Source organism: Bos grunniens, chromosome 25, assembly GCF_055505025.1.
Source record: "Bos grunniens cultivar Pamir isolate PY7600 chromosome 25, Bosgru_T2T1.0, whole genome shotgun sequence".
NCBI classification, from domain to species: Eukaryota; Metazoa; Chordata; class Mammalia; order Artiodactyla; family Bovidae; genus Bos; species Bos grunniens.
In genome coordinates this window covers 1764720-1791614 of record NC_141189.1, presented here as the reverse complement: position 1 = coordinate 1791614, position 26895 = coordinate 1764720, and the positions used below count along the sequence as shown (strand labels likewise).

The window sequence follows — 26895 nt, the reverse complement described above, 5'->3', positions numbered from 1 at the left end:
AAGACTGAGTTTCATGGAGGGTTGCGTAGGGAACTCCCAAATGTCAGCAGGTAGGAACTGAAATGAGAGACTACATCACAGGGGAAAGAAAGGGTGGCTTTAGCTCCCGAAGGACGCTGGGGAAGGTTGGGAAAGATGTCTTCTCTCCACCGGGATTTCACACCTGTGGCGTGACTGACATGTTGGGGGTAACTTTCTGTTTGCAGGACTTTCCTCTGCCTTGTGGGAAGTTTAGCAGCACCGTGGCCTCTCCCCCAGGTGCCGGGAGCAGACGCAGACTGCCGCCCACCTTGGGGTGCCCAGCAGTGTCTCCAGATGGGCCACGTGTCCCTGGTTAGAGTGAGACACGTGCTTCTTGAACTGTAACGTGCATATGAACCTGGAGATACTTTAAAAGGAAGATTCTGATTTGGTATTGGCAGTGCGGCCTGAGATTCTGTGTTTCTGTTAAGTGCCCCGGAGATGCTGTGTTGCCAGTCTTAGAATGGGTGGGCTCCAGCCCACCTGAAGACAAGGCCCTGGCAACCGGTGCTCCTGTGGTGCTGTTGGCTGTGTCTCCTGAGGCCCTTCAGAGCTTCCATCCCCCCTTATTCTGTGAGAGGAGGACTTCTGATGGGCCCCAAACTGCCAGGCCCTGGCAGCCTCTCCCTCTGAATCAAACGCTAAGTAGGAGTTGAGGCCATGGTGTTCTGCAGTTAGACTGAATAGCTCCAAGCAGCTGACCTTAAGGTGGGAGAGTACCTGGGTGGGCCTGACCCAGTCAGCTGAATGTTTTAAATCTGGGTCCAGAGATCAAACAGAAGTCAGAGAGGCAGGCAGGAAAAGGGTTCCCTGTGTGTGAGATTCTCGCTTGTTGGCTTTGGGGTGGAAAGGCCCTCGTGGCAGGGCGTGTGGACAGCCTCTGGGTCTGCCAGCCAACAGGAAGCAGGAGGGGGCTCCCGAGTCAGGGAGAGCACAGCTGCCGACTCAGCAGGCTGCAGCCTGTGGATCGTGTTCCCTGGGCGGGAGGCCGGCCGTGTGTGCCCAGCCATCTGCTCCACGGAGCTGGTGGCGTTTATGGGCCCGAGCTGCTGCGTGGGCGGTAGTCTGTTAAACAGCACAGAAGACGGCACATGCTACCTGAGAACGCGCCTCCCTCTCCTGTCCCTTACCCCCTTCCTTGCTGCTCCCGGCTCCCACCTGGGGGCTGGTGCTCCCCCGTCCTCAGGGCTGAGTGAGGGCCTTGTGGGGAGCGGGGGCTCAGTGAGGAAGTGGCGAGTGAGCCCCTCGCCTCACTCGAGTGAGACAGCTGCTGAGGATCTGTCTTTCCTTTGCATGGGACCTGGTCAGTTGGAGGAGCGAGCAGAGCAGATCCGGTCTAAGTCTCACCTCATCCAGGTGGAGCGGGAGAAGATGCAGATGGAGCTGAGTCACAAGAGGGCTCGTGTGGAGCTGGAGCGGGCGGCCAGCACCAGCGCCAGGAACTACGAGGTGGGTTCAGGCGGGTGTGCTCTAGGCCTGGCCGGTCGTGGGAAGTAAGAGCCCCCCAGCCGGAGCCCAGGCACGCTGCCTTCCTGGCCCCCCGAGGCTGCGGGTTGGCTCTCGGGTGTGTCCTGGGTCCCCAGAGAAGGCAACACGAGGGGCTGGCTGCCGAGCCTGTGTGCCTGCGGAGGTGCTGGTGGGCGCTCTCCGCTGGACGCCTGGCTGCCCTCTCTACTAGAATTGGGATACAGGTCTGGCAGGAGTGCCAGGTGGCCTGAGGCTGGCAGGAGAGTCACCAGCTTGCATAGGAGCCTGAAGCCCAGCCCAGACCTGGCCGCCAGGTCTCGGGGCTGCCCTGTGGTGGCCTTGGCCTGCCCCACCCACACCCCCGTTACCCAGAGGAGATGCTAGGTTTGACTCAGTGCATAAATTCCACACTTTCTTCGCTGTGATAACAGCACTTCGCCAGGGTTTTCAGTAAGTGCAAGCACGGGGCCAGCACCCACCCTCAGGGAAGCACGGGGCCGGAGGCTTTCTGGTCCAATGCTCTGCCTGAATCTTGGCGGCATTTCCAAGGTCTGGGGACCTGCCTGGACTGTCGGGGGTGCAGCCTGAGTAGCGGTGCCCGTCCTGCCCTGTGACGTGCTGATCGGGTCCTGAACAGCCACCGCCCCTGGCTCCTGCGTTGTGGCAGATCCCCTGGCTTCAGGGTCTCCCCATTGTCGTCTGGGTGGGAGCTTCTGCAGCTTAGCTTCCTGAGGGCAGAGGTCAGCAGAGCGTCGGGCTCCATGTAACCAGGACTTGGTCCCTTTGCCCCTGGGAGTCTGGCTCCCACTGTGTGGCCCCCTTCTCGGGCTAAGGGTAACCTCAGTGGCGACACGGGAACCTTTGGACCTCTGGGGATCATTAGAGTGAGGAGTCTGAGTTCTGTGTCTGCCTTTCAGGGCAAGCCACATGGCCTGGCAGGAGCCAGTGCAGGGTGGCTCTGAAGCTTTGTAGGAGCTGAGGCCCAGGGTCAAGTGTTCCTATCTGTGGGCTCCTGTCCATGCCACCTGTCGCTGCCTGGCCACCCGCTCTCTGGGGGCAGCTGGCTGATTGTGATGGCAGCCTGTGTGTAATCAGGAAGCTGCTGGGTTCCAAGCTCAGAGGCTTCTTCCCAGGGTGGAGTCTGAGGGAGATTTCTGTGCTCCATCCCCTCCCATGAGCAGTGGTCAGTGACGGATGGTGTGTGCCACATGCCCTGCCGGGGGGCCACTGAGAGACGTGCCTGTGTGCTGCGGGGCCGTGCGCTCACCTCAGAGGGGGTCCTGGCTCCAGCCCTGGGACGGCTGTGGACTTGACGACCGGCCTCTTGGTGGCTCTGCTCTGGGTCTCAGACCTGTCCTGAGGGTGGAGCTGGGGGCCTGCCTGCGCAGACTCCCCTCACCAGGCCCATCCTTCTTGGCAGCGCGAGGTGGACCGCAACCAGGAGCTCCTGACGCGCATTCGGCAGCTTCAGGAGCGGGAGGCGGAGGCGCAGGAGAAGATGAAGGAGCAGCTGGAGCGGCACAGGCTGTGCCAGCAGAGCCTGGACGCCGCCGGCAGGAAGCTGCGGGAGAAGGAGGACGGCCTGGCCGAGGCCGGGGAGGTGAGGAGCCGCGGCAGAGGCGCTGCTTCTCGGGAAGGGTGGACGCGGTCCCACCCTCGGCCTGTAGCTGCAGGCTAGTGTCCCTGGTTGATTCTGCTCCGCCTGCATTTTTTGCAGAGGTGTGATCATAGCAAAAATACTAATTTTCCATTTTGTGGTTCTCAGTTAATAAGTTGAATGCTTTTTTAGTCTTTGTGATTATGATTTTTAGTGCTTGATTAATCCATTTTCAGTCACCTTTAAGGGTTCATTTTATGCACACACATCTTGGTGTGGACACACACGGGGCGCATAGCCCCTTCTTGTTTCTATCGAATGATTGTATTTGGACAAGCCCCTAGGGGTTTGTGGGGTAGTGTTACATGATCACCAGTTCTAGGACTCTGTGGCTTTTGCTACCAGTTGCCGTGCTCTGCTAGGAAACGTCGAGGACTCTGCTTTCACTGTAGCCTTCCCTGTTACGGATGGAAATACTTGTGGTTCCCCCCCTCCCCGGAAGATGTAAGTAGGTGCCTTTGGATTTCCATGTCTTTGATTATTAGCATCTGAGAATCTCTGTGGAGCCAGACATGGATGAACTGTAGTCCTGTCTCCACCAGCTGAAGGCTGGATGCATTTTAGAAACAGGGCCTGAGCGTTGCTGCTGGTGCAGGTGCGACTGCTGACCTTTCCTGTCCCTTCCGTGAGCTGCTCCAGGTCACAGGTGCCATGAGGAAACGGAGGAGACGCTGCCGGGGGCGCCTGGGGTCACTGGTGTTTTGTCTCCGTGTAGTTTTCTCTCCTTGATAGATCTCAGAAGTGGGCCCCAGCTTGTTTCTGCCTTGGCAGCGCTGGAGAGCCTGTTACGGTTGTCCCTGCATCTGTCCTCTGATGGGGATGCTGGCGGAGGGGAGCCGTGACGGCCTCGGACAAGCCCGCCCCCTGCCCCGGCGTGCGCCTGCCTGCCCCTGCCTGCGCCCCTTGCAGGCTGTTCCGGAGGTGGGGGCGGGGGTGTCCTGCACACGGCTTCATGAAGGGCCGAGGTTGCAGAGCAGACGGCGGTGGGCCCTGGCAGGGCAGAGGTGGTGGCGAGCTGGGACGGAGCCCTGCTGCTGCTGCTCTTACTTTTCACTCCCTTGGAGAAGCCCCCCCCCCCCCCCCCCCCCGCAACCCCCGGTCTGAATTCAGGGCTGTAAATCCACGCCCACCCCGCCGGCCAACTGTGTTTTCTTGTCATGGTGCCCTGGTGCTCTGAGGTCATCTCTCTAATGGCTGGGCTTCCCCACAGCTTTGTCCTCCGTGGGGTGGGTGTCTGATTGCAGTACTCAGCACAGCGCCTGTCTATTTAATTCAGGAAAAGTTGTCAAGGGATATGTTTATCGTTACATAGTTTTAGTACGCTCATTCTTCTTTGAGGCCCAGACTGATTGTTGTAAAAAAGGGAACCGTGCAGGATGTTAAGAGGGCAGGCCCCAGCCCCCGGCCCTGCCGTCAGCCTCTCCGGGGCCTGTCGGCGGCCGCGTGTGTGCACTCACACTGCCCTGGCTGGGCGGGCGAGGCCTGCTGCGGCCACCGTGCCTGCTCGGGGCCCCCGCAGACGTTGCTTGTGTGCTGGGTTCGCTGGTCCACCCTCTCACCCTCAGCCTGTGGGTTGCTGTCTGGCCCTCAGGCTGACGGGGTGAGGCTCCCCTTGTTACCTTAGAGTGGCTGGTTGTCCTGTTGGAGGCGCAGCCTTCTGCCCCGGGACAGCCACAGCGGAGCCCCATCACCAGCAGGTTGTCTGGGGAGGCTGCGGTCCGCGCCCGTGTCCGCCCGGTGGGCTCGCCGTCCCGGGGCTGGGCTGTGGGCCCACCCACCCCTGCCTTCCTCAGTGACCGCGTCTGGCCTGGGCGTGCATCAGGCTCTGCGGTGCTCGGGCGGCTCCCGTTTGTCCTGAGGACAGCCTCCACCCCCGCTCCTGCGTTCTTGGCGGGTGCCTGGCTGGTTCACAGGTAGCATCTTGTGCAGAGCTGGGATGGGGCAGTTGGAGAAGGAATCCAGGCTGAGAGGGAGAGCAGGTGTGGAGGGGGAGCCGTGCGTCGCTGCCGAGGACCGGGGCTGCGTGCATGCGGCCGGTGGGACCACGGAGGGGCTGTGGGGCCGCCCGGTGCGGTCGCACCCATCCTGGCCTGCAGTGTCCTCATGCCTGAGGCCGTCTGTCATCGCGGCTCGGCTCGAGGGGAGGTCATGGGCTCTGAAGGAGGAGCCACCTGGATGGGGGCCGGCTCTGGGGAGAGCGTTGGCCCCTGAGTTTCCGTGTGAGGGGCTCCCCTCCGTGCCTGTGCTGGAGACAAGGGTGAGTGGCTTGCGTCTCGCTTTCAGACCATCACCACGTTGAAGGGGAGGCTCTCGGACCTGCAGTGGAGCGTGATGAACCAGGAGATGCAGGTCAAACGCCTGGAGTCTGAGAAGCAGGAGCTGAAGGAGCAGCTGGACCTGCAGCACCAGTGAGTGGAGGGCGGGCAGGGCTGCCAACTTCCAGGCCAGGTGTCTTTCCCCCCTGTGCCAGGCGAGCCTGGAGGTGCGGTGGAGACGCGCTCTCCTGTAGCTGGCAGCCTCTGCCTTACCTGGCGCTGTCTGGGCGGTCTGGCCGCTTGGTGGGCCGTGGACGTGCAGTCCTGAGCGGGCCCTGGGCTTCAGCTGTGCCTGGGCCGGCAGCAGCTTCTGTTGTGAGAACTGTGGAGAGAAAGGAGAACCTTGGGAAGGGAGCTTGCAGGTGGTCGAGACTTAACCACCTGCCCTGAGATTCAGGCCACAGAGGCCCGGACCCTGGGGCCTCCTTGCAGTAGGGAGTGTGTGAATGTGTGCGTATTTGTGTGTGAGTGTGCGCGTGTCTCTGCTGGAGAGCTTTGAGAGTGAGGACAGTTGTTGGCTTCACCACCTGCCTGTTTTTGCACGTGTTCCTTCTCTCAATAGGAAATGGCAGGAAGCTAACCAGAAGGTTCAGGAGCTCCAGGCCAGCCAAGAAGTGCGAGCAGACCAGGAGCAGAGGATCAAGGTGAGCGGCCCGTGTCTGGTGGGCTTCACAGTGCTGGTTCAGCCCCCTGTGACCCATGGGGCATGCTCACTGGCGTCCGGGGAAGTTAGCCGCCTGTGTCTACCGCAGCTGTTCACACTGCTGGTCATCTCCTTGTGCCCCAGGCCCCGTGCCGGGTGCTGGGGTGCGGCAGAAAGTACGAGGTGAGTGCTGCTCCCAGGAAGCTCGCACTCTGCGTGAAGGTCAGAATCAAGCACACAGAGTAGAAAGTGAGCGTGCGGCACCTCGAGTACCGGGGCTGCTCTGAGGACCGAGCAGGACTGGGCCGGGAGCAGCCTGCCCAGGCGGCACGGCCTGCTCAGGCGGACTGAGCAGAGCTGACCCCTTAGTGTTGGCTGAGCAACCGCCCGGTTTAGTCCTGGGCCCATGTTCTTAACCTGCTCTGTGACCTGTTTTGGAGTTTCGCCAGCTCCCCATGCAGCCTGGGGACTCCATGTAGGGAAGGAAGGCCTTGTTGTGCAACGACTCAGTCGTTACGCTGCACCTGGGGACAGCGAGCAGAGCGTGCGGAAGGGTGGTCATCTCCACCCCAGGGACAGTGAGCAGAGCGTGCGGAACGGTGGGTGTCTCCACCACGGGACAGCGAGCAGAGCGTGTGGAAGGGTGGTCATCTCCACCCCGGGGACAGCGAGCAGAGCGTGCGGAAGGGTGGGTCTCTCCACCATGAGACAGCAAGCAGAGCGTGCGGAAGGGTGGTCATCTCCACCCCAGGACAGCGAGCAGAGCGTGCGGAAGGGTGGTCATCTCCACCCCGGGGACAGCGAGCAGAGCGTGCGGAAGGGTGGGTCTCTCCACCATGAGACAGCGAGCAGAGCGTGCGGAAGGGTGGTCATCTCCACCCCGGGGACAGCGAGCAGAGCGTGCGGAAGGGTGGTCATCTCCACCCCGGGACAGCAAGCAGAGCGTGCGGAAGGGTGGTCATCTCCACCCCGGGGACAGCAAGCAGAGCGTGCGGAAGGGTGGTCATCTCCACCCCGGGACAGCGAGCAGAGCGTGCGGAACGGTGGGTCTCTCCACCACGGGACAGCGAGCAGAGCGTGCGGAACGGTGAGTGTCTCCACCGCGGGGACAGCGAGCAGAGCGTGCGGAAGGGTGGTCATCTCCACCCCGGGACAGCGAGCAGAGCGTGCGGAAGGGTGGTCATCTCCACCCCGGGACAGCGAGCAGAGCGTGCGGAAGGGTGATCATCTCCACCCCGGGACAGCGGGCAGAGCGTGCGGAACGGTGGGTCTCTCCACCACGGGGACAGCGAGCAGAGCGTGCGGAAGGGTGGGTCTCTCCACCACGGGGACATCGAGCAGAGCAGTGTGGAAGGGTGGGTGTCTCCACGGAGGCTTTGCTGCGCGTCCTTGTGCCAAGTGTGTGCCAGGCTCCTGCCCCGTGGGCAGCACTGCACGTGACTCGCGGGGGCTGTAGCCCTGGAGGCTGTTGAGGCCTGGGAGCGCTTGGTGTCTGTGACTGTCTCTCTCCTCTCTGTCTCCCACCTCCATCAGGATTTGGAGCAAAAGCTGTCCCTGCAGGAGCAGGACGCTGCGATTGTGAAGAACATGAGGTCTGAGCTGGTGCGGCTGCCAACGATGGAGAGGGAGCTGCGGCAGCTGCGGGAAGAGAACGCCTGCCTGCGGTGAGGGACCAGGGGTGTGTGCCTCTGTGTGTGTGTGTGTGTGTGTGTGTGTGTGTAGAATGCCTGCCTGCGGTGAGGGGCCGGGGGTGTGTTTGTGTGTGTGTGTGTGTGTGTGTGAACATCTGCCTGCGGTGAGGAGCTGGGGACATGTGTGTGGAGAACGCCTGCCTGCGGTGAGGGGCTGGGGATGTGTGCCTGTTTGTGCACACAAGTACACGCACACACGTGTGCGCACACATGTGCACGCAGCCTTCTGGGTCAGGGCCTCTGCACTCGTCCCTGGGGTGTGTGGCTGTCTGAACGACTGTGCTTCTGGCTCTGCCAGGGAGACGCAGGACACCAACGGGCTGCTGCGGGAGGAGCTGGAGGGGCTGCAGCGCAGGCTGGGGCGGCAGGAGAAGATGCAGGAGACGCTGGTGGACCTCGAGCTGGAGAAGGAGGTGAGCCAGCTGGTCTCTGTGGGGTCCTTCACTTGCCAAGGGGACCCCACGTCCCAGCTGATCCACTAGAATGGCGGCTGTTGGGCTAATACGGTGGGTCGAATGGTGGCCCCTGCAGTCAGCCCTGTCCTGACCCCAGAACTATGGAAAAAGGGGACCCCTAAGGGTGCTGAGCACTAGCCTGTGGTAGGAGGTGCCCCTGGGGTTCCTGCTGGTGCGCACAGGTCCTGGTGGGTGCAGGAGTGCGTGGAGGAGGCCAGAGCTGTGTGGAGTGACGAGGACTTGCTGTGCTGCTCTTGGTGGCATTGAAGATGGAGGGGCCGTGAGTCAGGGAACTTGGGGCTTTCCAGCGGTAGAGTGTCCTGTGGAGCGTAGTCCCCTGGCCTCTAAATCCAGCCCAGGGATGTCCTCGCTGGGCTGCTCACCTGCGGGGCTCAGGACAGCAGACATGTGTCCTCAGCTACCGGGTGCATGGTTGTTGGTGTCAGCAGCCCTTGGAGCACTTAACCAGCTGCTGAGTGGGAGAGAGCAGAGGACTCTCTGGTGCCTGGGACAGACATTGTTCCCCACAGAAGAAGCAGACTCCTGTGCTGAGATTCCTCTCCCCGGCTCTGCTGCTGGGACTCACTGTGGGCATTCTGTGGGACCTTGTGGAGATGGCCATGCACGTTGGTGCCAAAGCACCCAAGTTCTCCTGGGCAGACCAGTGCGAGGCCTCCAGGCGCAGGGTCTTCTGTCCTTCCACACTGAGTACCCGTGGTCACACTCAGTCACTTCCCTTTCTGGTTTGCCTGGTATAAGATATGGCACCAGTTCTCATGACTTCAGTCTGGTCAGCCTACCTCCAGCAGTTCCCACCAGCTGGGGCATCCTGGGGCCAGAGCACACGTTCTCTCAGACGCTTGATCATGTGGACACTCAGCCTGAAGCAGCGGTTCTGGAGACAAGCAGTTTTACTTTGCACATAGGTTGTTTGAGAGTTGGTTGAGCTTCTTTGGGGGGAATCACACTGCCTGGTTTCAGACCCTTCTGCGTGTGCTCGCTGGCTGGTGACCCTGGTAGATTACTTTACTTCTCTGTCCACCTGTGTAATGAGGAGTAAGTGTCTCCCTGTAGGGTTGTGAGGATTGAATAAGTTCATGCAAAGTGCTTGAACAGTGGTAAGTGTTGACTGAGCGTCAGCTGTAGTCATAGGATTATTAGCCAGGCTCGTACCCAGGACATGAGAGGGCTCAGGACATGAGAGGGCTCAGGACATGCTCCAGCGGCCGCGTGAGTGCACGGAGCAGCACTGTGCTCGGCCCGGGGGGAGCTCGGAAGATGCAGGTGGCCTGGAAAGGGGGCGAGACTCTGACATGTGGGTGAGCGTGCTGCAGCTGTGAGAATACTGGGCATGAGACCCCACGTTCAGGCCGAGTTGGGGCGTGTCCTCCTGTTCATCCCAGCAGCCATGGCCCCAGCCATGAAGAATTGCTGCTTTTGAACTATGCTATTGGAGAAGACTCTTGAAAGTCCCTTGGACTACAAGGAGATCCAACCAGTCCATCCTAAAGGAAATCAACCTTGAATATTCATTGGAAGGACTGATGCTGAAGCTGAAACTCCAATACTTTGGCCACCTGATGCGAAGAACTGACTCATTAGAAAAGACCCTGATGCTGGGAAAGATTGAAGGCAGGAGGAGAAGGGGACGACAGAGGATGAGATGGTTGGATGGCGTCACTGACGTGATGGACATGAGTTTGAGCATGCTCCAGGAGTTGGTGATGGGAAGCCTGGTGTGCTGCAGTCTGTGGGGTTGCAAAGAGTCAGACACAACTGAGCAACTGAACTGATGGCCCAGCCTGCTCTGTGTGTGTGTTTTGGGAGTGGGACTGGGGCTGAGCATCCTGAGGAGCTCCGGGAAGACGGAGGAGGCGGTGGGGGCCGGGGTCTGCAGTGCCCGGGGCCTGCTTCCTGGGGCACAGGCTGTTACTGCAGGACCGTCTGTGAGGCTCTCTCGGCCCCCAGCCCACAGTCCTAGCCTGCTGGGAGCCTCCCCAGTTACGGCCGGTGTGAGTGAGGTGGGCACAGGCTATTACTGCAGGGCCGTCTGTGAGGCTCTCTCGGCCCCCAGCCCACAGTCCTGGCCTGCTGGGAGCCTCCCCAGTTACGGTCGGTGTGAGTGAGGTGGGCACAGGCTGTTACTGCAGGGCCGTCTGTGAGGCGCTCTCGGCCCCCAACCCACAGTCCTGGCCTGCTGGGAGCCTCCCCAGTTACGGCCGGTGTGAGTAAGGTGGGCACAGGCTGTTACTGCAGGGCCGTCTGTGAGGCTCTCGGCCCCCAGCCCACAGTCCTGCTGGGTGAGGTGCTAAACACTCAGTGTGGCTTCAGCAGTTGGGAAGCAGCCTGGGAGCATGTTGCGTTTTGGAGATGAGGGCAGGCGGTTGTGGAGGACCGGGGCCGTGATGTCACAGTGACTGTCCGTTTCCTGTGACGCTGTCCTCTCTGGGTCGAGTGTATGTGGTGGGAGGGGGTGACATGCTGTGAGAGGACAGCAGGCCCGTGCGTCCCTGGGTGGAGACGCTGGCACAGAGCTCTGAGGGGTCTCCCTCTCTGTCTTTTCAGAGGCTCTTGACAAAGCTGCAGAGCTGGGAGAGGCTGGACCAGACCACCGGCTTGAGCATCAGGTAGGCAGAGGGTGCCAGGGCCACAGTCGCCGCCTTCTCTTCACGGGTGGCACCCTTGGTGAGCGAGCCTGCGCCCCAGGTTCCTCTGGCAGTGGCCCTGCCTGCGGCTGCGGAGGCTCAAAGGGATGGAGCTGGGCAACTCTCCCTGCCAAGGACGCTCTCAAGGGCCAGCAGGTACTGCCCCAGTAGTGCTGAGCTTCCTTAAAGGGCTGTTTTTGTTTATACTGAGGAAGTAGCTGTTTTGTTGAGGGGAAGTAATTTCTTTTAGGTGGCTCTAACAGTTGAAACACACTGAGTCTTTAGGGGTGGAACAGGGAAGCAGTAACGGCAGGTAGTTTGCCATCAGGCCTCTGCAGCAGCCTTAGTGAGTCTGTTGAGCTGACCCCACAGGTGAGCGGCGGGCATCTTCCACCCCCCTGCTGCCTGGCCTCCTGGGGTCCTCGCCCCTTCTGGGGTTGCTCTGCCACTGGCCTTCAGCCTCTGGGCCCCTTCTCGGCCCACACAGACCGCCTCCGCCTGGGTGCAGGGCTGGGAGGCTGGCAGTTTAGGCTCAGTCCTCGGCTCCTGGGCCCTGCAGGGGTGAAGGAGCCTTCTGTCTGTCTGCTTGTGTGAGCTGAGACGGCTGCTTCTCTGTGCCTCTCCTGTTGCTCTTGGAAACTGCGCCAAGACTGCGAGGGGCTGTCCTGTAGTTACACCCTTTGACTGCTGCCCCGAGACCTGCCAGTTCCCCCGCGCTGTGGGCTCCAGGCGCTTGTCACTTGAAAATGCCCCGTTGTCTTCTCTCTGCCTTGCTGAGTCTCAGAGGACAGGCCAGGCTGCTGTTCCCGCCTGACCTCCACCTGCAGAGCTAGGCTCACATGGGCTGGCCCAGTGGGGCCTCTTGCCTGCGATTTCTCCTGCTGTCTGGGCTCACGAGCTTCCCGCCCGCTCCCAGGGAGGCTCTCGTCAGGAGGAAGCTCGTGGCTGCTCTCTTGTGCCCTCTTGTGCCTGTGATACCAGCCGCTGGGGTGTGTGAGCACCTGACCCTGTTAAACCGTGTCTGCCCATCTGTCTGAGCCCACTTGTCGTGGGGTCTCTTACGCCTTAGTTTCCACATGTATAAATTGAAGAGTTTTCTGGAATGTGGGCTTCTCACCACAGGGTCATGCTCTTGAGAATCTGACAAAACTTGTTATCTCTCCACAAAAGCACAGATTCGCGAGTGGGTGTGTGTAAACGTGAGATTCTGCAGGCTGGTTCAGGGACCCACGTCTCCCAAGCATGGTCAGCTAGCTCTGGTGGACGGTAGCCGCTGGAGTCCGGCATTTGTGCTGGTAGCAGCAGTTTGAGGGCCTGGGAGGCGTTTTGGGTCTTCAGGTCAAAGCGTGGCCACAGTGTTGCTCCTCTGGGGCCTGTCGCCATCCCAGGCTCCGGCTGCTGTCCGGTCTCCTTGGGCTTCTGAGAGCTGCCGCCACTAGGCAGGGCCCCTCGGCGGGCCTGGCTCCCTGCGGCCTTGGGGCCTGCTGCCTGCAGCTCCTGCCGGCCCACGCTGCTTCAGCTCGTCTCTGCAAGGCGCTCTCAGCCCTGGAGTCCGAGCTTCTGGTGCTTCAGACCGAGTGTCCTCCACGTGGACTCTGCTCTGGATGGGCTGTGGCTTCTCTCAGGTTCTCAGCGGGCTCTGTGGCCTCGCAGAGGTTAGGAACTGCGAAGGGTCCACCCAGCATGACATTGGCCACCCTTTTCCTGTTTGGAGATTTGTTAAATCCCGAGGACCCAGAGATAATGGCTGGGAGGAGTAGTGTGGGCTGGTGGGCCAACCAGTGCAAACCTTTTGGGAAGCCTGTCTAGCCGAGTGTCCGTATCCGCCAGACAAGCTTGTCCACTCTTGGCCGCGTGTGACTCTTGTCTCCAGCACACGGGTCATGTGAGTCGGGGCCAGGTTGGCCTCAGGACTTGGTGTGAGGGGATGCCGTGCGTGGGGGAGGTGGGGCCTGTGTGCTTGGGCGTGCCGGGGTGAGCAGGCGGCGCCTCTGGTGTCCGGGTGTCCTTGTCCCAGGGCCCTGTGGGTTGGACAGAGGGAGTGAAGGTGGTGAAGGTCTGTGAGGCGCTGAGCATCTTTCCTCAGGAGTGCGGTCTGGCTGGTGATTTGAAGGTGCTGAACAGGGACGCGCTGTGAAGTGTCTGTGATGTACTCGGGCACATTTAACAAGCTGTGTTTATGGGGTCCATGCACTGGGAGCTGAGATGTGGCTGAGAGAGCGTAAACTGGCAGCAGGTAAGCCAGTGCACACAGACACCGTCTCACTCAGCGCTGTGGAGATGACTCACAGGGTCAGCGCAATCCCACTCAGCCCCAGGAGGCTCTTCTGGGAGAAACTGACAAACTGACTCTAAAATTTCTATAGAAATGGAAAGGGCCTGGAACGGCTGTCAGGCTTTGGGAGAAGAGTGTGTCAGAGGGCTGCCAGAGGCTGACTGCAAGCTCCCTGTGAGCAGCGTTAATCAGGAAGGGTGGGCATGGTGTGGAGGAGATCAATGGGCAGAATAGAATGCTCAGGAATAGTCTAAATGCTCAGAGTCAATTGATTTCGGTCAAAGGTGACAAGATAATCCAGTGGGAGAGAGTCTTTGAGCAGATGGTGCTGGCCAACAGGGAGTCTGCACAGACATGGGCACCTCATACTAGCCACTGAATAGTTCAGCGGGGCACGGACTTACGGGTAAAAACACAGTCCTGGAAGCGTGGGTTTGGTAAAGACTTCTTAGGACACAAAGAGTAAGACATACATGGGAAAAAATTGATAAGTTAGACTTAATCAAAATAAAAAACTGTTGCTTTCAAAAAACACTGTTAAGAAAAAAATAAGGCAAAACGTAGAGTGTGAGAAAATGTTTGCAATGTGTGTGTCTGACTGAGGACTTTTATCCAAAATGCAGAGTAAAATGCTTTCAAATTGATAAGATAAGCAGGTTAAAAAAGTGGGTGAAAGGCTTTGGACAGATAACTTTGAGAAGATGTATGGTGAATGAAGACGTGAAAGCTACTCGATGTCGTCAGCACACAGCAAAGCTCAGGTCCCAGCGAAAGCCCGCTCCCCGCCCGGGCACGGTGTGGTGCAGTGGGCACCGGCCTGGCCTGGAGTCAGCAGTGGATGCGGTGCTGTGTAAAGCCTCCACTCTGGGAACAAGCTCTCTTCTTGAGTTTGTCTAAGGCCCATGGGCAGCTGGGGCTGGCCCAGGCTCTTTCAGTGTATCTGGGTCTTGGGGACTTGGAGCAAGTGCTGCAGGAGTGTTGCTGTGCAAGCCAGTGGAGGGCTGCAGAGGGTCAGCTCAGCTCAGTCCAGTCACTCACTCGTGTCCGACTCTTGGTGACCCCACGAATCACAGCACGCCAGGCCTCCCTGTCCATCACCAACTCCTGGAGTTCACTCAGACTCACGTCCATCGAGTCAGTGATGCCATCCAGCCATCTCATCCTCTGTCGTCCCCTTCTCCTCCTGCCCCCAATCCCTCCCAGCATCAGAGTCTTTTCCAACGAGTCAACTCTTCGCATGAGGTGGCCAAAGTACTGGAGTTTCAGCTTTAGCGTCATTCCTTCCAAAGAAATCCCAGGGCTGATCTCCTTCAGAATGGACTGGTTGGATCTCCTTGCAGTCCAAGGGACTCTCAAGAGTCTTCTCCAACACCACAGTTCAAAAGCATCAATTTTTCGGCGCTCAGCCTTCTTCACAGTCCAACTCTCACATCCATACATGACCACAGGAAAAACCATAGCCTTGACTAGACGAACCTCTGTTGGCAAAGTAATGTCTCTGCTTTTCAATATGCTATCTAGGTTGGTCACACCTTTCCTTCCAAGGAGTAAGCGCCTTTTAATTTGATGGCTGCACTCACCATCTGCAGTGATTTTGGAGCCCAAAAAAATAAAGTCTGACACTGTCTCCACTCTTTCCCCATCTGTTTGCCATTAAGTGATGGCATCAGATGCCATGATCTTAGTTTTCTGAATGTTGAACTTTAAGCCAACTTTTTCACTCTCCTCTTTCACTTTCATCAAGAGGCTTTTGAGTTCCTTTTCACTTTCTGCCATAAGGGTGGTGTCATCTGCATATCTGAGGTTATTGATATTTCTCCCGGCAATCTTGATTCCAGCTTGTGCTTCTTCCAGCCCAGCGTTTCTCATGACGTACTCTGCATATAAGTTAAATAAGCAGACTGACAATATACAGCCTTGACGTACTCCTTTTCCTATTTGGAACCAGTCTGTTGTTCCATGTCCAGTTCTAACTGTTGCTTCCTGACCTGCATATAGGTTTCTCAAGAGGCAGGTCAGGTGGTCTGGTATTCCCATTTCTTTCACAGTTTTCCACTGTTTATTGTGATCCACACAGTCAAAGGCTTTGGCATAGTCAATAAAGCAGAAATAGATGTTTTTCTGGAACTCTCTTGCCTTTTCCCTGATCCAGCAGATGTTGGCAATTTGATCTCTGCTTCCTCTGCCTTTTCTAAAACCAGCTTGAACATCTGGAAATTCACGGTTCACATATTGCTGAAGCCTGTTTTGGAGAATTTTGAGCATTACTTTACTAGCGTGTGAGATGAGTGCAATTGTGCGGTAGTTTGAGCATTCTTTGGCATTGCCTTTCTTTGGGATTGGAATGAAAACTGACCTTTTCCAGTCCTGTGGCCACTGCTGAGTTTTCCAAATTTGCTGGCATATTGAGTGCAGCACTTTCACAGCATTATCTTTCAGAATTTGAAATAGCTCAACTGGAATTCCATCACCTCCACTAGCTTTGTTTGTAGTGGTACTTTCTAAGGCCCATTTGACTTCACATTCCAGGATGTCTGGCTCTAGGTCAGTGATCACACCATCGTGATTATCTTGGTCACGAAGATCTTTTTTGTACAGTTCTTCTGTGTATTCTTGCCACCTCTTCTTAATATCTTCTGCTTCAGTTAGGTCCATACCATTTCTGTCCTTTATGTAGCCCATCTTTGCATGAAATGTTCCCTTGGTATCTCTGATTTTCTTGAAGAGATCTCTAGTCTTTCCCATTCTGTTGTTTTTCTCTATTTCTTTGCATTGGTCGCTGAGGAAGGCTTTCTTATCTCTTCTTGCTATTCTTTGGAACTCTGCATTCAGATGCTTATATCTTTCCTTTTCTCCTTTGCTTTTTGCTTCTCTTCTTTTCACAGCTATTTGTAAGGCCTCTCCAGATAGCCATTTTGCTTTTTTGCATTTCTTTTCCATGGGGATGGTCTTGATCCCTGTCTCCTGTACAATGTCATGAACCTCCGTCCATAGTTCATTAGGCACTCTATCTATCAGATCTAGTCCCTTAAATCTATTTCTCACTTCCACTGCATAATCGTAAGGAATTTGATTTAGGTCATACCTGAATGGTCCAGTGGTTTTCCCTACTTTCTCCAATTTAAGTGAATTGGCAATAAGGAGTTCATGATCTGAGCCACAGTCGGCTCCCGGTCTTGTTTTTGCTGACTGTATAGAGGTTCCCCATCTTTGGCTGCAAAGAACATAATCAATCTGATTTTGGTGTTGACCATCTGGTGATGTCCACGTGTAGAGTCTTTTCTTGTGTTGTTGGAAGAGGGTGTTTGCTATGATCAGTGCGTTCTCTTGGCAAGAGTCTATGAGCCTTTGCCCTGCTTCATTCTGTACTCCAAGGCCAAATTTGCCTGTTACTCCAGGTGTGTTTTGACTTCCTACTTTTGCATTCAGTCGCCTGTAATGAAAAGGACGTCTTTTTGGGTGTTAGTTCTAAAGGTCTTGGAGGTCTTCATAGAACCGCCCAACTTCAGCTTCTTCGTGTAAACCCCGGAGGAGGCGGGTGGATGTGGTCTTCACCCTCCGCGCCCCCCGCCCCGCCTCCTCTGGGCGGCCCTCCAGGCCTGCCCTGTGTGACTGTCGGGCGCCAGCACGTGGTGCCCTAGTTGTGCCCAGGGCTGCCGTTCTCGGAGCAGGATTAAGAGCTGCCCCCAGGGCAGGGCTGCTCGGTGATAGGGCTCTCACCCTCGTCCGTCTTTCTGGGCAAAAGCTGGTAAATTCCTATGCGATTTTCTAGAAATGCTGTGTGTACGTGCGAGCTTTTTTTCTTCCAGTTTTATTTTGATATCAACAGACAGCACTGTACAGGTTTAAGGCGCATGGCGTAATGGTTGGGCTTATCCATCTCATGCAGTGATTACCATGATGAGTTTAGTGGGTGCAGAATTTAAAAAATAGGAAAGAAAAGTTTTCTTTGTCACATAAGCTCTTGATGTATTTCCTGCCCCCCTCCAAGAGGTGCCCACTCTGTGCCGTCGCCCTGCAGGCTTGCTTTGTTCAGTTAACTTCTGACAGTGCTCATGCCCTGACGCAGCCTGGCCTCTTGCGTTGTCAGGGTCCCGCGGTATCCGTGGTGTGGGTGGCTCTGATCGACTCGGTTCCCCTGCTGATGGCCATCAGGGCGTCTCCAGTGGGGTAATTTTCCCAGCAATAAGCAGTGTTTTTTGGTTGGATGAATTCTTAGCAGTAGTTTTTTACCCTAAAAGATACTTGTGTTTGACCGAATTGCCCTCCAAGCGTGTACCTGACCTTTCTGTCCCAGCGTGAGCGCATCGTCGGTCACTCGAGGCAGTGTGTGTTCAAAGGCTCTAACAGGGATGGAGAGTGCAGTCACAGCGGAGGGGGAGGAGGAGTGCAGCGGCCGGGCTTTCAGAAGCATCTCAGCAGCTCCTCTTGCGGGGGATGCTCACCGAACAGGCACGGAATGCCTGTTGAGCCCCTCTGCCGCCAAACCTCTCATTTCATACAGGAAACAGCTTGCTTGTGGCCAGGGAGCCGCTGTGCGACGGCTTGTCTCCACCCTTTTGTGCCTGAGTCTGGCCCGGTTTCAGGCAGGCTGGAGGGCGCGGTACCTGCCAGTGTGAGCACAGGTGTGACGGAGTGCGCGGCGTGGGGGCTGCTGGCACCAGCGACACAGAAGGGTGGGCGGGCTCGTTGGCTCTGAAGCCTGGCAGCTGCGGCCCTGGAACTGCTGACCCATCATCTGGAGCGAAGCTGGGAGCTGACAAGTGCTGATCTGGACGTTTCCCAGAAGCATTTGTAGGCTGGCCAGGTGACAAGGCCTGGGTACCGTTCCCCTGGTGTGTGAGGCCAATTAGGAGGACGGCACAGGGCGTGCATAATCTCCTCCTAAGAACGGATCCTACTGAGCAGCTTGGACACTGTTATTACCCTGGTGACTGTGTTCCCAATTTCTAATTACCTGGGTGCTGGGCTGATCAATACAGGAAGTGCTGTGGGCGCCTGGGGAGGTGGCTAGGCTGTCGGTCGTCTCGGTTGTTTTAATTGGTCTTGGTGTGGCTTTCTTTAGAAGTTGGAGACAAGATGGAAGGAGAAAGCTTAGGCCTTTTGGGTGCTTGTGAGCTGGGCCCCTTCTGGTCCGGCAAGCTGATACCTCCTTAGTCTCTGTCGAGTTCCTATTTATTCTTGGTTCATTCATTCTCTCACGCGTTCCCAGCTGTTCTCAGGAATCCTAGGTCTGCAGGGGGGCGTTGAACCACGTTTGATTCACTCTCAGGCCTGTGCGTCTGTGAGGTGTTAGCTCCCAGGCCCCTGCAGCCCCAGCTGTGGGCTTCCTCCCCCAGGAGTGCAGGCAGAGGCCGGGGGCTTCACCTGCCTGCGGAGGCCGACAGCAGCTGTTCCTGGGGGTTTACTCACCGTGGGTGCCGAGTTCTCAGCCTCTCTCAGCCTTGGAAGTTGTGTCTTCTGTTCTGGTCGTCCTCAGGCTTCAGACTTGTGACCCAGGAGCCTCTGCCTTTACAGCCTCCGTGCCCAGGCCCGAGGTGCGTTTCATGAACGTTTGGTGATGAGTGATGGCATCGCGACAGCCTTGTTTGGCAGTTCTGTGGCTCGCTGTGACTTGGGTGGGGCGCCCTTTGGCGCTTGGCTGCCAGGCAGAGTCCTGGCGCTATGCGCAGTGTGCCCGGTGGGCACCAGAGGACAAGTGTAGCAGGGGGCGTCCTGACCGCGCTCGCTGTCTCAGCTGCAGCCCTTGGGGGCCTCCCGCTCCCTGCTGAGGCCTTCTCCTGTGAGTTGGCAGCGTCGAGGCCCAGCCTCTGCCTCTGGACTTGTGCAGCAGGTGTGAACAGACCCTGACAGGTTCGCTCAGCCCCAGCGGGAAAAGAAACTGCTTTGTGCCCGTGGGGTCTGGGCTGGCCAGGAAGCTCTGATGGAGACCCAGCTGGGCACGGCCCTGTCTCCCCAGCTCTGGGCTTTGCAGCGCTGCAGGGAACATGGTGGAGGAGCGTGCTCCAGAAGCATCTTCCTGGGGGGGCATCCCCGTGTGTGCTCCCCCCGGCCGAGCAGCAGCCTGTGCTTGGGCAAGCAGCGGACCTGTGCTTCTCTGCTTCTCACTTGGCTCTTGAAGCACTCTGGGGGCTTTTCTCCCATCTGTGTAGATACGGCTCTTCTACTTTTGTGCCTCCTTTTAAATTCACGTGAGGCGACAGTCTAAAGCCAGGCAGTGAAAGGGTTTAGACCAGGTCAGGCTGTGCTGGATTCCCAGGGGCTTGCTCTGGGGGGATGCGGAGGCAGCTGTGCTGTCCCAGGGGCTCGGACCTGGCAGAGGCTTGCTGAGAGCCAGTCACGCCCTTGGGCCTCCAGGGGCTGTGGGAGGACCCAGGCCTCTCCCTGGTGGGTGCCAGGGTCCCTGGGCAGAGTGGGGGTGTCCTGAGAGGACAGAACGTGAGGAGGGCCCGGGGGCTGCACACTCCCTGTGGGGCATCCCCGAGGGCCTGCCCCCTTAGAAAGCCACCGCGGCCTTCGCAAGGCCAGTGTCTCGGGGCGGGGCGGGGCGGGGCCGGGGAGCATCTGGGACAGGAGAGGAGTTTCAGTCGGCGTGTGCACCTGGGCTTTCCCCTGAGACCCTTGGCTGTCAACTCTGAGGCTGTGAGGAGAGGCCTGTGCAGTCGTCCAGGGCCTCCTGGGGGTCAGCTGCAGGCAGCCGCGTGCCCCGTCGACCTTTCCCACAGCCGCTGCAGTTTGTGTCAGAAGCTAGATCTCTCCTCCCATGCAGGTCCGCCTCAGTTCCCTGAGTCCAGGATCAGTCAGTGCCCCAGCCTTCTCCGCCTGGAGCCCTGTGCCCTCTTCCCATGGGTGGCTGGCCGCCTCGGGACCTGGCTCGGATTCTCCAAGACCGGCTGGAGGCCAGGGATGGGCTTGAGGAGTGACCTTACCTGTGTCAATGGTGGGGGATCCAGTTGGCGGCTCTTGGGCCTCTGGAGCAGGCAGGCTTTGAGGCAGGGCCCTTGCCCCTGAGTTGCATGCAGAGAACCGGTTCACGACCGTAGAAGGGAAGTGAAATGATCGTTTAAACAAGAGGGCGCTGAGCCCAGGGCTGCTGGGTGGCTGTTGATGGACCTGTGCTCTGGCTTTCCTCCAGCGCTGCTTCCTCCTCTGCTGTCCTGCAGGCTCCCGAGCCCCCTGCCGTCAGGAGCTCTGCTCTCGGTTGAGCTGAGGCTGCGCACCCGGAGCTCTGACACGCCGCCTGGGCCCCCCTGAGGGGGGCCAGCCTCAGCAGCACGCAGGCTCTGGTGCCGCCTTGGGTGAGCTGTCTGAGGGCACGTGTCCCTTGGCAGATAGGCGTGTCCTGAGGATGAGAAGGGAGGCGAAGCGACAGGAAGTGTCCCCGGTGTGGGTGGCAGTGGACCCAGCGCGGGTGCTGCTGGGGAGTCGGGGCTGGAGGCGGGGAGCACCCTCTGGAGGTGGAGTCGCTGCCCTGAGTCTCCTGGTGGCGGGACCACAAGGTCCTTCCCTGGCCTGTCTTGGGTGTGCCCGGGGTGGTGGGTGGTGGTTGTCCTGAGTGGGCGGCCCTCCCTGGGGACCCTTGGCCCCGGGCAGGGCTCTGGTCCTGGCTCCTTCTGCCCTGTGTCTCGTGGGGGTTGCTGCTGTGGAGGCTGTGTCTCCAGAGGCCTCCAGAGCTCTCTGTCCCCTTCAGTGGGGGACCTCTGCCCTAAGGTGCTTGGTGTCCCTGGGCCTGTCAGGGACACCCTGTGTCGGCCCCTTCCTGGCCCGGGCTGGCCCTTGGGCTGCCCATCTGTCCTCATCCCTCCGTCCCAGGGAGCTGGGGGGTGCGCCGGCACGGGGGGCAGTGGGCAGCCCCCTGGGTGCTGCTGGCTGTGCTGTGATGGCCACGCCTGGAGCGGGCACGTGGAGGCTTGCTCTTCACGGTGCTGTGAGCGGGCATCTGAGAAGGAGCGGCTGTGCCTTCCTTCCCCTCTTGGCCCCTGAGATGGTCAGCAGTGAAGCAGACCCAGGCAGGACGCTGGGCAGCCCCTCGGCTTGGGGGGCTGCGAGGGAGACCTGGCTCCTCACCCCAGCTTGTGGGGCCACCGAGGGCTGGCGTCTGCAGACTGGCAGTGTCCTCAGGGGAGCTGGGCTCTCGCCCCGGGACTGTGCCTGGGCTCCTGCTCTAGGGTTTGGCAGGAGGTGGCCGCCGAGCGCAGGTGGCAGGGTGTGTGTCTCGGGTACCATTCCTGGCCTGGGGCTGGGGGCTGTGGCCCACGGTTTGTGTCCAGCACTCCAGACTCTCCGTGAGCGTTTGCCCCACTGACGACCACGCGCTTCAGACCTCAGCGCTGTGGCAGGCCTTTGGAAGGTGTTTCCATATCGTGCTCTTGGGGATGCCGAGTGTTTGGGGTGCAGGGTGGCCAGCTCCCGGCCTTGGCCTTGGGGTCTGAGAGCAGGCTGTCACTCAGGCAGCGATGGGGCTTGGCTGGAGGGCGGGCTTGGCCGTCAGACGGTGGCGCGCTCAGCTGGTGAGGGGTGGTTCTGAGGAGGGGGCGGCAGGGCCGCACTGCCTTGGCACAGAGCCCAGTGCCCCCGGGGCTTGGGGAGAGAGGGCACAGATGTGCCTGGCAGGCTTCCTTCCTGTTCTGTCTTCACCCTGACTCGGGAGCGGAAGATGCCAGAGAGACTTGGGAGACACCACCCCGTCCCCGCTGGAGCCTGTGGGGAGCTGCGTGGAGCGCATGCCACCCTCCTGCGGGGTGTCTTCCCTCTCCAGCCCAACAGAGAACTCAGGTCGGCTTCATGAGCACGCAGCGGTGTTCCTGTGTGCGGACCTGTCAGTAGAGGCTGCGATCGGCAGGAGGGAGGGTGGGATGCGTCCGAGTGACGCCTGGGTCCCGTCACCAGCTCCAGGTGGCTGCTTGGCTGGCCTGGAGCCCCTGGCAGTGCCTGGGAGGTCTCCATGACTCGGTGTGTGGCTCACGCTGACGCTGAGGCTGCAGGGGTCCTCACGGGCACCCTAGCTGCTGCGTGCTGACCCCCGCCTCACGGCGGCCGTGACTGTGGGTGTTGGGGCCTCTGTGTGTCCTGAGTGCAGCGCAGGCCAGTGCGCCCACCGCACGGAGGCCATTGGGGAGAGAGGGGCCTGGGCCAGGGCGCTGGGCTGAGCTGAGTCGGGCAGGGCCGGCTTTCAGACGGTCCTCTCACGAGGCTTCATCCAAGGCGCGTGTGGGAGGGACTCCAGTGGAGGAAGCAGGCTGCTGGCGGTCTAGGGTTGTTCCGGACACAAGAACTGATCTTAAGCCTGGAAAACACCCCACAGAAAATGAGAACACCCAGGCTGCGCTTGGCTGAAGCTGGCCTAGAGGGTTGTTTGGGAGGGGCTGGTGGGGCCTGCTAGGGACGTGGGACGGCGTGTGTCCCTGGTGGGCCGGCGTCCTGTCGGGGGCATTCAGATCGAGTTCTGAGGGGAAACGTGCGCTGCGGAGGGGTGAGCGGAAACGGGGCTGGGGCAGAGGGCCGAACGAACCCGAACAGCAGGACCTGGGGGCTGGGGGGTCGCCACTGCCAGGTGGGCCCTGGACGAGTTTGGAGGTTTCTCCGATAAAGCTTGTTGGAAGCTGCCGTCAGCTTCTTTCCTTCACCCTGCCCTTCCTCCCAGCCCCTGCGGCTTGAGGGGCAGAGCTTGACCCATCCCCATGTCCCTGACCTACCTGTGGCCTCCCCAGGGGTGCAGGGAGAGTGTGGTCCGGTCCCCTCTGCCCGTCAGTGAGTGGAGCCCCCTGCACACACGTGAGAGCTCTGAGCCCACGCGGGTCCTGCGTGCAGCCTTCGGGACCAGGCTGGGCTGAGGGGAGCGCAGGGTGGGTGCCATGGGGGTCTCTGAAAACTCCCCTTTCCTGCAAGGCTCCGAGGAGCTGGAGCTGAACGAAGGAAACCCCGAAACAGCACCCCCGCTCCACCCGCTTTGTCCTCAGCAACCTGGGGCAGGTGTCCAGCTGACCCGAGGGGCAAGCAGAGCCCTGGGCGCTCAGGCCCTGACGGGGCGGCAGCGTCTGGGGGCCAGTGCCTCCTGCTCCACCTCAGGGCGCCGCTGGCAGCTGCTGCCTGAGGTGCTTCGTTTGGTTGAGAACCTGAGGCTTCCTGTGGGGAGGGGAGGGGCCCGAGCCACGGCTCCCGAGAAGCAGCGGGTGGGCTCAGTCTGAGCAAGGCCTGCCCAGCCTCCCTTCTTCCTCCTCCACCCGGGGCTGTTGCTGCAGGAGCGGGCTTGTGAGCAGCCTCAGGTCTATTAGAGCTGATACGGGGACGCCCCCGGCCTGCTCCGGGAAGTTGTGCTTGCAGCTGCGTACCAGCCGGAGACTGGGGGCGCTCAGGAGTCGCTCGTCCCAGGCAGTTCTAGGGTGGGTGCGTGGGGTGGCAGGGATCGCATCCTGAAGGGGTTTGGGTCACGCCGTGGAGTTTGGGCTTCCTCCTGTCGTTGACAGGTGGGTCTCTCTCCTCCCTGCTGTCACGAGAGGCCTGGGTCCTTGGCTGGGCCCCGCCTAGCAGAGATCTCGGCCGCTGTCTGAGGCATTGCAGGCTCCCGAGCCCCGCAGCACCAGGAGGGCGGGGGCGCTCCCACTGGGTGAGGCTGTCCCGTAGGGTTTGCTGGGACCTCTGCCCCTAAGCAGAGGATTGTGTTAGTCTTGTGGTGGACAGTTGAGGGGTGGCTCTCCTGCCGGGAGGTCTTGGAAGTCATGAAGGTGTCTCCTGGTCAAGGCCAGTTTCTCTGCATCCGTCCTTCTGGTTTCCCTTTGGGTCCATGCCCGTCCTCCTGGCCCGTCCATCATCTGTTGAGAGAGCGGTGACTTTGGGGAGAGGCACACACGTGTTCCTTCCTCACACTCTGTAAGTTGTGCACCTGCTGTTTGCTGGACGTCGCGGATCTGAGTCACACTCTGTAGCTTTGTGCTCACGGGACAGACAGAGGCTTGTACCGGCGACACTGGAGGGGAGCCTGTGGACCCGGCGAGCTGAAGCTGGGTCTGTGTAGAGGACGCAGAGACAGCAGCATTTTCAGGGAGCGTTCAGCCGAGTTGGAGACGAGCCTCAGCTGTAGCTTTGCTGCACTTGAACGATACTGGTGGGTAGGAGGTCAGACGCTTTCTCTGGTCTGGAAGTTGGAGGCTGACTGGAGGCCCCGAAGCTTGTCTGTTTGAGGGTAGTCTCTGCTCTGAAGGGGTCTTTAGAGCGGGGCCTCACCCGTGCTGGCAGCAGCTCATCCGAGGAGAGCTGCTGGGGGCTGTTCACTCCCGTGCACGCGGGTCCTGCTCGCCCGGCGCCCGGCGCCGTGGACGAGGCGGCTGCCGACCCCTCCGCTCGGCAGAGGAGGGGCCGGACGACAGGAGGGCTCGCTGGCCAGGGTCGTGCAGTGTCTGTGGCGCCTTTGTGGGGCCGCTTGGCTGGGCCTGGTCTGGTGGGGGTGCTCTGCTCTGCGTGACCTCGGCCCATCTGGCTGGCCACATGGTGCCTGCAGCTGGAGCCTGTGCCTTTGTGAGCCTCTCCGCCTGCTGCTGGCGCTCAGACTTCTGCTGGGGAACTGCCCACCCATTTGGCCCAGGCAGCGCTCGGCCCACAGTGGGCAGGGAGCCCATGGCTGATAGCAGCCCTTTCAGACCTGGCGGCTCCCAGTGCACTTGGGCTCGGAGGTCCCGCCAGCCTGAGAGCTGCGGTGGGGGTGGCGGTGACTGACTTCTGCCTTTGTTCAGGCTGACCCCTCTGGGGTGCGGGGTGAAGGAAGACGGTGGTCACTTGGGAGGGGAACAGTTAAGTTCTGAGGCCGCAGCACAGGCCTGTCTTGCTCACGAAGGTGGCTGAGGTAGAGGGGCGGCCATTTTCATTACGCGCAAACGACTCTTCAGTTTCGTGGAACCAGACAGCCCTCCCACAGCAAGGCCGGAAGGCTTCTCCCTCATGTGATCTCTTCAGAGTGCTATGGTTTGCTTCTTGACAGTTTGTGGGTCTGTGTGGACGACATTCAGACAGCGTTCTGTCTCCCACTTTCGCTTGCTGTTCTGTGTACTAGGCGCCTCCTACATCACGCTCGTTTGGGCTGGGCAAGCTACGTGTTGGGTTTGGAGTAGGCTGCTGTCGTGAGAGCACGTTTTCTTCCCCTTGCACAGGCGTACCTCATTGTATCGTGCGTTGCAGATATTGCATTTTTACAAATTGAAGGTTTGTGGAAACGCTGTGTCAAGCGAGCCTTTTGGTGCCATTTATCCAACAACATTGTGTTTTCATGGAGGCAGGTACACTGTGGGTTTACATGTGATGCTCACTCAGTAGACCCCACCACAGTGTGAATAGAGCTCGTCCACCGGGAAACCAAGGGTCCACGCGACTCGCTCTCGCAGCACTGGCTTCACTCTCGCCGTCTGGAACGAGAGCCACAGTCTCTCCAGGTCTGCCCGTGGGAGGATTAGGCTTTTCCTGCTGGACTTAGTTGGGAAGAGGGTCACTGGAAGCGGCTGCTGGCGTTCCCCTCAGCTGGGGCGTTTTTAGTGTTTACTAGAGCTTGGTTGCAGCGCCCAGGATGTCCCCTAGGGGTCACTACCAAGTTATCAAAGCGTGAGCCTTCAAATGCAGACTTGGTAACAGAGGATGTAGTTTGTCTTGTCTTATCCGGGTAGTCGACTAGAGTTTTCACAGTTGTACAGTCAGTACCTGTGATGGTGGATTTATAGCAGTGCTGGCAATTTTTTTTTCTCTGTAAAGGGCCAGGTAGTAACCATGTAAGGCTTTGTGGTCCATGAAGTCTCTGTGGTGTGTTTAGCTCTGTCTCTGTGACACAGGGTAGGGTGGCCAGCCCTCCCATTTGGCCTGGGATGTGGGATTCTTCATGCTTGAACTAGGGTGGTCCAGGACAAAACAGAGCTGTCGGTTATCCGGCAGGAAGCTGCCACGTGCTGTGAGTGAGTGGGTGGGCCACGTTCTAGGAGAGCTTTCTTGTTTAAAAGAGATGGCGGTGGGGTCTGACCTGAAGGCCACAGTGTGCTGCTGCTGCTGCTACTGCTGAATCGCTTCAGTCATCTGACCCTGTGTGACCCCACAGACGGCAGCCCACCAGGCTTCCCCGTCCCTGGGATTCTCCAGGCAAGAGCACTGGAGTGGCTTGCCATTTCCTTCTCCAATGCATGAAAGTGAAAAGTGAAAGTGAAGTCGCTCAGTCGTGTCCGACTCCCAGCGACTCCATGGACTGCAGCCTACCAGGCTCCTCCGTCCATGGGATTTTCCAGGCAAGAGTACTGGAGTGGGGTGCTATTGCCTTCTCTGATGCATGAAAGTGAAAAGTGAAAGTGAAGTCACTCAGTCCTGTCCGACTCTAGTGACCCCGTGGACTACAGCCCACCAGGCTCCTCCGTCCATGGGGTTTTCTAGGCAAGAGGACTGGAGTGGGGACAGTGTGCTTGAGCCCTGCCGTAAGGTCCAGTCCGAGCCATTTGGTTTAAAGAACCGGCCCAGAGCCCTGCTCCTGCTTTCTCTGCAGCTTGTTTTCCACGTGGCTTTCTGCTCATGCAGGGGCATGGGATAACTTTCTTTCCTCTTTTCTGGTTTGGGAGAGTCTGGCCACGGACGTGACCTTGTTTGGGGCGGCTACTGGAAGTGGGCCTGGTGCAGGTTCAGGCGCCTGCGTCACGGGGGCAGCACCTGCCCTGCCGGCCCCTGGCGCTGGGCCCGAGCTCCCGCTCAGGGTGGGAGATGCCTG

General features: G+C 59.2%; 1 protein-coding gene across 15 annotated transcripts in view; it reads left to right on the top strand.

Annotated features, from left to right (window-relative positions):
* Positions 1–26895, top strand: part of MAD1L1 (mitotic arrest deficient 1 like 1) — a 286697-nt gene that overhangs the window by 4605 nt on the left and 255197 nt on the right. For 14 of the 15 annotated variants that reach the window (XM_086376992.1, XM_086376989.1, XM_086376991.1 and 11 more), the window contains exons 3-9: positions 1330–1470; positions 2909–3088; positions 5429–5553; positions 6023–6104; positions 7637–7767; positions 8093–8207; positions 10815–10876. In XM_086376992.1, coding sequence (XP_086233118.1) covers positions 1330–1470; positions 2909–3088; positions 5429–5553; positions 6023–6104; positions 7637–7767; positions 8093–8207; positions 10815–10876 — 836 coding nt within the window. Of the gene's footprint in view, positions 1–1329; positions 1471–2908; positions 3089–5428; positions 5554–6022; positions 6105–7636; positions 7768–7899; positions 7941–8092; positions 8208–10814; positions 10877–26895 lie in introns of those variants that run through there. The other variant, XM_086376994.1, reaches the window with a different exon arrangement.